At 42.2% G+C, this 7,855-nt stretch overlaps 1 protein-coding gene across 4 annotated transcripts in view; it reads left to right on the top strand.

Annotated features, from left to right (window-relative positions):
* Positions 1-277: 277 nt before the first annotated feature.
* Acbd5 (acyl-CoA binding domain containing 5) overlaps positions 278-7,855 on the top strand; it is a 37,448-nt gene continuing 29,870 nt past the window's right edge. The window contains exons 1-4 of one of the 4 annotated variants that reach the window (XM_040755392.1): positions 278-377; positions 1,515-1,686; positions 5,278-5,398; positions 7,712-7,784. In XM_040755392.1, the coding sequence (XP_040611326.1) occupies positions 1,611-1,686; positions 5,278-5,398; positions 7,712-7,784 (270 nt within the window). In that variant the 5' untranslated portion in view covers positions 278-377; positions 1,515-1,610. Of the gene's footprint in view, positions 378-1,189; positions 1,330-1,514; positions 1,687-5,277; positions 5,399-7,711; positions 7,785-7,855 lie in introns of those variants that run through there. The other 3 variants (XM_040755391.1, XM_040755389.1, XM_040755390.1) reach the window with 3 other exon arrangements.

Below are 7,855 nucleotides of genomic sequence, written 5' to 3'. Positions count from 1 at the left end.
TACAGGGCGCAAGAGTTCTGAGGGAATTCTTCAGGTGACACTACCCGCAATGCCAAGGTGAACCTGCTGTCGGGGAATAAATATGCCTGTCAGAGAAACTACTTTTTGCAGGGAGCGCAGGATGCACACTCTTCGGAGGCCGTTCCCCAAACGCAAACGGGAAAAAAAAAAAAAAAAAAAAAGGACTTCCGCCATACAGGGAGTGTGGGCTACACTGAGAAACCGAACCGGAACTGGAGGGGATGACGCCAGCCCACTGAGGAAGGTGTCCGGAAGCGCCGGGGGACTACAGTTCCCATAAGCCCGCGGGGCAAGGTGAGGGGGCAGGCGTCGAGACCTAACCGGACAGGCCTTGCCCGTCATTTGGCTATTTCAAGGTAAATGCCGACACCGCGGCTCTAAGGGAAGAGTTGTTTGTGGTTCGCAACTAGATTGTACGAGTAACCCTCCCAACCATCCTAAAACCGACAAAAATGACGCACCCAACAGGGCGTCCTTGGATTTGCAGGCCCCAGGACCCCACGTCCGTGCGAGCTTTCCGCCCACGCCGGGACTGCTCGGCAGCTCCGCACGCGCGCTTCTCCATCCGCACCCTCCGGCCGGCCAGGAGGTGGGCTGTGCCTGACTCGTGGGCGTGAAGAGTGGGGAGGTGCGGACGACCGCCGCTCATCTTTGCTCGCTCCCCCGCCGCCCTTGGCGGAGGCGGGGAAAGCTTGTGGGCCAAGGCTAAGCACTCCCATCCTCGTCTTTAATCCCCGTCTACCCTTTAGCGCGGTGTAAATCCGCTGGAGAGGCCAAGCGACTTGCCCTCGGTCACAGATTAAGTGGCGAAAAGCAAGTTTGGAAGCGAATTTCTATGACTCAGTACTACCACAGGGTTTAACCCGAGAGAGGCCAGGCTTGAGGATCGCGGACTCTTTTTTTTTTTCTTTCCCTCTAACACTAGCGGTAACCAGGGGCGCCTTTGGGACCCGGTGTAGAATCCTAGTGCGTCACCAGCCTCTGTGCCCCCAGCCGGAACATAAACAAGCACGGGGTGCCCCGCAGACCCACCCCAGCGGAGGCTCCCGGCGCGCTCAGTCCGTGCGCGTCAACGCGGCCGAGCGGGTGGGTGGGGTTTGCTGCACCGCGGCGGAGGCGGCAGCAGCAGCTAGTGGGTCCTCCGGTGACTCCGGGGCGGGGCTGCGAGGAGGGTGCCCCCCGACCGAACGATTTCTCCGGAATGGGGGGTGTGGCTGGTCGGCCAGCCTCATCGGGGTGGGAGAAAGGGTCCGCTGTTCCTGGCGGCGCAATCCCCAAGGCCTGCTGCTAGAGATGCTCTTCCTCTCGGTGAGTTGTTTTGCTGTTTTTGTTGGCTGGGATGTTCTCTTAGTCACGCCCCACGAAGGAGGAAGGAACAGGCCACCTTGGTCGGTGTGGCCTTGATTGCACTGGGCAAAGGGGAATTGACCCGCTGTTCTGCCCCGCCGCCAGACTTCGGGCTATCGTAATCCGCGGCTGCGCTCGGTGTTCAGTTTCATGCAGGCTCTTGGGAAAGCTGGTGCTGCTGCTGCTGCTGTCTGATTCCGGCGGACAGACCTTGGGACCGCGGCCGGCTCTGGCAGCTGGAGATGGCGGACACAAGATCGGTATATGAAACCAGGTTTGAGGCGGCCGTGAAGGTGATCCAGAGTTTGCCGAAAAATGGTACGTGCACTAGGCTACCCTGTTAAAGCCTCTCAGCTGGTTCTACTTTATTTAGCGCCCATTCAGCCATTAATAGGAATGTAATTGAAAGGATGGTATTGAATGTGAGTTAATTACCCCTGATCTTTGAGGCCGAAGGTGAACGTATTATCCAGACTTTAAATAGTTTATGTCGTTGAAAACGGGTCTTCTCAGTAACTATGTAAAAAAAAATCTAGGGTGGGATGTCTGGTGCTACGTAACTCAAAAGTGTGTAATCTAGACCTTTAGAAACTTTTTATGTGAAACGTAAGGAAAGAACAAATATATTCACTTGTAAAATGATTATTTTGACTATGATGTATCTAGATACGGTTTTCTTCTGTTTGTGTATCCTGTTAACAATTTGCAAAACTTTTTGTAATTTTGTCTGACCAGTGTTAAGGAATTTTTTTCCATCACTAAATTTTATTTTTCTTTCTGTTCTAAATAGAGAAGCTTGGGAAGGGAGACTTTCACATTTTAAGTTTGTATCCGTTTGCATTATGATTTACATTTCGTAGTAATTAGATTAAAATTATCTTAAGCATTGTTACCAAGTATGCTAGATTTGTAAGCCAAGCCAAACATAGCATTACTATATTACTGTAATATTTAATGTCTTCTTGTGTTTTATTTATCATCTTTGGACAAAGTATGAATAGTTAGCATAGCTTATCAATAACTTCAAGTACAGTTTTGAAAGCTTGTAGGGCATGCATTACCATGTACAAAGCCCCAATTCAGTTCCTGCATCCCTCCAAAACAGTGGCACAGGCTGTAATCCCATTTTCTTTGGAGGATCAGGAAGGCTGGAGTGAAGGCTCAGGGGTGGATCACTTGCCTAGTATGTACAAGCTCTAGGCTTAATGGTGTTTTATTTTATACCTTTAACATTGTATTGGAGGAGGATACATGGAAAGCTAAAGGGTAAGTTGAAATCAGTTAGATGAAGAAAGGAAACAATAAACTCAATGTGGTGGTGCACTCCTTTAATCTCAGCACTCCAGAGGCAAACACAGGTGTATTTCTGAGTTTGAGACCAGTTTGATCTGCATAGAGACCCTATCTCAAAAAAACAAAAAAGGAAACAATATTGGAATTCAATTAGATGTATTTTAAGATGCTCAATTAAGAATATTTATAGGAAAGTATGATTTAAGAGTTTTATGCAAGTAGTTCACTTTTTTTTTTGGATATTTTGAGACAGGGTTTTCTTTGTGTGTGTGTGTGTGTGTGTGTGTGTGTGTGTTTCAAGACAGGGTTTCTCTGTGGCTTTTGGAGGCTGTCCTGGAAGTAGCTCTTGTAGACCAGGCTGGCCTCGAACTCACAGAGATCCACCTGTCTCTGCCGCCCGAGTGCTGGAATTAAAGGCATGCGCCACCAACGCCCGGCTCAACACTGAGTTTTTTTAACAGAAAAGGGGGAAATGAAATTATCTGTATACCTACCCAGTATCCAGAAACATCACCTTTTAACATTCTCGTGCATATTGTGTTACTTATTGGCACAATTGTTCCTTTGTAGACTAGGCTGGCCTGGAACTTACTATATAATCCCACTGGTTATCTCATTCTGGTCTTTCCCTGACTGTAATCCTTTTGCCTGTACTTCCTAAGTGCTGAGATTACAGATGGGTCATCTCACTTGGTATACTGTACTGTACACACACACACCACACCTTATTTTGGTCTTATTATATATGTTTTTTTTTTTTCCTCTCGTAATGTGTGTGACTGATTTGCTTGCTTGTATGTCTCTGTATTTTGTACGTGTCACAAGCCCATGGAGACCGGAAAAGAGTATCAGATACCCTGGAGATAGAGTTACAGATGGTTGTGAGTTGCCATCTGAGTTTTGGGAATCAAACCTAGGGTCTGTGCAAGAGCAGCTATTACTCTTAACTACTGAGCCATCTCTCCAGCCCCTGTTTATGGCTTTCTAAGATGCTTTCTTCCTTCCCCCATTTAATAGCAGGTCATGAAATTTCTATGCCATTATTTATATTTCTTTGCAGTATATATTTTAGAGCTGTAGTTATAAATTACTCATTTTTTTGCATCCTTTCCTATTTATTTATCTATCTATGTATATTATTTATTTTTGTGGAGGTCTCAGTGCTCAGTGAGTTTTTCTTTTTCTATACTTTATATATGTATATTTATCTATCTGTGTGTGTGTGTGTGTGTGTGTGTGTGTGTGTGTGTGTGTAGAGAGAGAGAGAGAGAGAGAGAGAGAGAGAGAGAGAGAGAGAGAGAGAGAGAGAGAGAGATGAGCAGGTCGACCAGTTGTCCGTTTGTTTGTTTGTTTGTATGGAGGTCTAACGTTATTAAATGTTACTGTTTGAACGAAGCCATCGGTCTTTCTATCTGTATTCTTTCCCTGTTTCATTATTTATTTAATTTCTTGTTTTTTTGATAAATTACTCTTTTAATAGATATAATTGTTTTATAAAAACAATTGAATATTATGCAAAGTATAATTTTAATAACCAAAGTAAACATGAGGCTTTTGTTTTTGTTTTTCGAGACAGGATTTCTCTCTGTAGCTTTGGAGCCTGTCCTGGAATTCACTTTGTAGATCAGGCTGGCCTCGAGCTCACAGAGATCCACCTGCTTTGCCTCCTGAGTGCTGGGATTAAAGGAATGCACCACCTGGCATCATTGACGAGAATAGGTTGATTAATGGGGTAACATAGTAAGTTCCAGGTCAGCCCAGTTTATATGGTAACTGAGTATCATGAGTGAAAAGCTGCATGTTCACTTCGGTTATTAAAACTTTTTAACAGTAAATATCAACTTCTTGGCCAAATTGCCAGTTTTCACTAGATAAAGGACTTTGGAAAAGCCATTAGTATGAACTTTGGTAAATAGTAATAAAATAATAATAACTAATAATATGTAACATTTCTCATTTATACTTGTAATTTTAGACATATTAATTTCTTTGAAGACAGTTCTTCATATATTTCTTTTTAATGTAATAGCTGTTGGTTATTTCAGTTACATTTGTAAAATGGTTGCTAATTTATTTATTGAACTGATATTGTTCTTAAAAGTTTAAACTTTCAGCTGGGTGGTGGTGGCAGATGCCTTTAATGCCAGCACTCAGGAGGCAGAGGCAGGCGGATCTCTGTGAGTTTGAGGCCAGCCTGGTCTACAGAGTGAGTGCCAAGATAGGCTCCAAAGCTACACAGAGAAACCCTGTCTCAAAAAAAGAAAATGAAAAAACAAAAACAAAACAACAACAACAAACCTTAAATTTTGAGAACTTTTTGAAATCAAAGGAGAACAACTAATACCTGATGTTTTTCAGGTAGAAATAAATGATCTGAATTATAAAGAGATGTAACCCAGTTGTGGTGACTTCTGCCCTTTTATCAGCACTCAGGGGGCTGATTCAGAAAGATTGTTGAGTTTGAAGCCAGTTTGGGCTACCTAGCAGTTCCAGACAAGTGTAAGACTATCTGAATAAAACCAAACCAAACAAGAAACCACTGGCTCAGCTAGTACACAGCTTTATTTTATGAGTTGTAGTCCCACGTGGTTTGTATTTAATGTTTGTTTCCCATAGGATCATTCCAGCCAACCAATGAAATGATGCTCAAGTTCTATAGCTTCTACAAACAGGCAACTGAAGGACCCTGTAAGCTTTCAAGGCCTGGATTCTGGGACCCCATTGGAAGATATAAATGGTAATTTTATTTACAGAGCTAAGGAAGAATTTTCATTAAGTGAATTAATTATACAGCTGTTCCCTTATGTGTTTTGTGCATAAAGCCTCGTAGGTATTGCTCATAATTTTATTCTTTAGTACATTTTGCATAATTAGGAAAATCTTGGGGAAGATAGAAAAACAGCAGTGCTGTGGGTAGGTACTTTACAGATAGAAAATGTTTGCATTTAGTCTTTCTGTCCTTTTGTGGAGGCTCCTCCCACCACCTGTAGACCAATCCCCCATATTAAATGAACAAGTTTGCTGTTAGCAGTATAACTCATTAATTCCAACAGTTTGAGAAAGAGGCAGGAGGATCAGGAATTCAAGGCTACCTTTGGCTACCTAGTGAGTGTGAGGCCAGCCTGACCGTTTCTCAAAAAAAGCAAAAAACAAACTTATCTATTTGAACTGCCAAAGAAAATAATGGCTTTTGCTTGTCAAGTGAGTTGTTTGCTTTGAGAGTTTAAGGTAATGTGTAACTCGGCATGACTCAGGAACTGCTACATTTACTTTGGTCTAAGATGACTCCTGACCCACTTGTACTTGAGTAGAATATTGGTTCCTAATGTTATAGGTAAGAGTCATGAGATATTTAGATACGCTACCATTTTCTGAATTGAGTAATACTTGTCAGCAGCTGATATGTTTACTATTGCAGAGTTACAAAATCCTGACTTTATCAGTGGAGAATGGTAATTAGTGCATCACGTTTTTCAAATAATTAGGTCACTGGATTCACAGATGGAAATTATTATTTTTTTCCCTAGAGTTGAACTGCTTAAAAAAATGTTTGAAGAGGGGATTTGTGTTATTTTTTTTTTGAGACACTCTCATCCTAAAACTGATACGTAGCCTTGAACTTTGGCTTTCTCTGCCTTCCCAGTATTGAGGTTATAGGCAAGATTACAGGCATGAACTACAAAACCTAGTTTATTCCAGGGCCTTGTGCATGCTAGGTAAATACTTTTACCAACTGCATAACAGCCTCAGCCCTATTTCCATCTTTATTTCTAGAATATAAATTAGTTATACATTTAAATTAATGGAAAATTTTAAACCAGAATTTCTACTTATGTGCAACATGACTTTCACAGTTTTTATTGTCTTCTAAACCATTTGTTACTGTTATTGTTCTTTATAATGACATAAAATCTTTTTTGAGGCTGGAGAGATGGCTCAGTGGTTAAAAGCAGTTGGTACTCTTGCAGAGGCCTTGGGTTTGGTTCCTAGTACCCACAGTTGGTGTCTTACAACTGCCTGTGACTCCAGTTCCAGGAGATCTGATGCCTTCTTCTGGCCTGTTGCCTGTGACTCCAGTTCCAGGAGATCTGATGCCTTCTTCTGGCCTGTCAGGGCAGTTTCATGCAAATGGCACACACACATATATTCAGGCTCCATATATATGCGCACAAAAATTAAAGAGTAATACTAGACCTTTGGGGCTGGAGTGATGACTCAGTGATTAAATGTACTTACTTTTGCAGAGGACCTATGGTGGCTCACAACTTCCTGGAACTCCTGTTCCAGGGAGTCCAGCAATCTCTTCTGGCTTCTTTGAGTTCCTGCACATACATAAGCTTCTACAAACATGCACTCATGCAAATAAATTATTTAAAAATCCTTGAAAACTTTTAAAGGGTCTTTTTTTTTTTTTTTTGTGGTTTTTCGAGACATGGTTTCTCTGTGGCTTTGGAGGCTGTCCTGGAACTCGCTTGGTAGTCCAGGCTGGTCTCGAACTCACAGAGGTCCGCCTGCCTCTGCCTCCCGAGTGCTGGGATTAAAGGCGTGCGCCACCAACGCCCGGCTAAAGGGTCTTTAGGAAACATTTATTCATAGTTTATAGTCTTCTGTCTTCTGTGGTCTACACATATGTGAATGGGGTGAATGCTTAATGTTTAAAATCCTCTTGTTTTATATGCTCAAAAATTATCATAAAAGGGTACATAAGGCTTATTTGCATGCAGTATACTTTGAGCACATGCCTCCCATACTCTACTACCCTCCCATTCTTCCTCCTCTTTCATGTCTTCCCTCCCCCATTAGTCCCCTGAGGGGCTCCTTCATTTTACTTAACTTTCATGTCATCAGTACAGACATGATTTTGTGAAAGAAAACATGATGTTTGTCTTACTGAGATTGATTTAATTCATTTCATATGATTTTCTCTAATTGTATCCATTTTCCTGCAGTTATCATAATTTCATTATTTAATGGGTTCAGGCTTGAACTAGCATGCCTAGCTCAAAAATCAAGTATCTTTTTGTTATTACCTTTATATTTTCATTTCTAGGGATGCTTGGAGTTCATTGGGTGATATGACTAAAGAAGAAGCCATGATTGCATATGTTGAAGAAATGAAAAAGGTAGGGAAAATAATTCATAGTAGAGAATAAAAATAGCCAGAACAACTTGAATTTACTTTTTGTGTGTGTGA

Source organism: Mesocricetus auratus, unplaced genomic scaffold (assembly GCF_017639785.1).
Source record: "Mesocricetus auratus isolate SY011 unplaced genomic scaffold, BCM_Maur_2.0 Super-Scaffold_100013, whole genome shotgun sequence".
Classification (NCBI taxonomy): domain Eukaryota; kingdom Metazoa; phylum Chordata; class Mammalia; order Rodentia; family Cricetidae; genus Mesocricetus; species Mesocricetus auratus.
The sequence above is the reverse complement of the archived record's forward strand: the minus strand, read 5'-3'. Positions and strand labels throughout refer to the sequence as shown.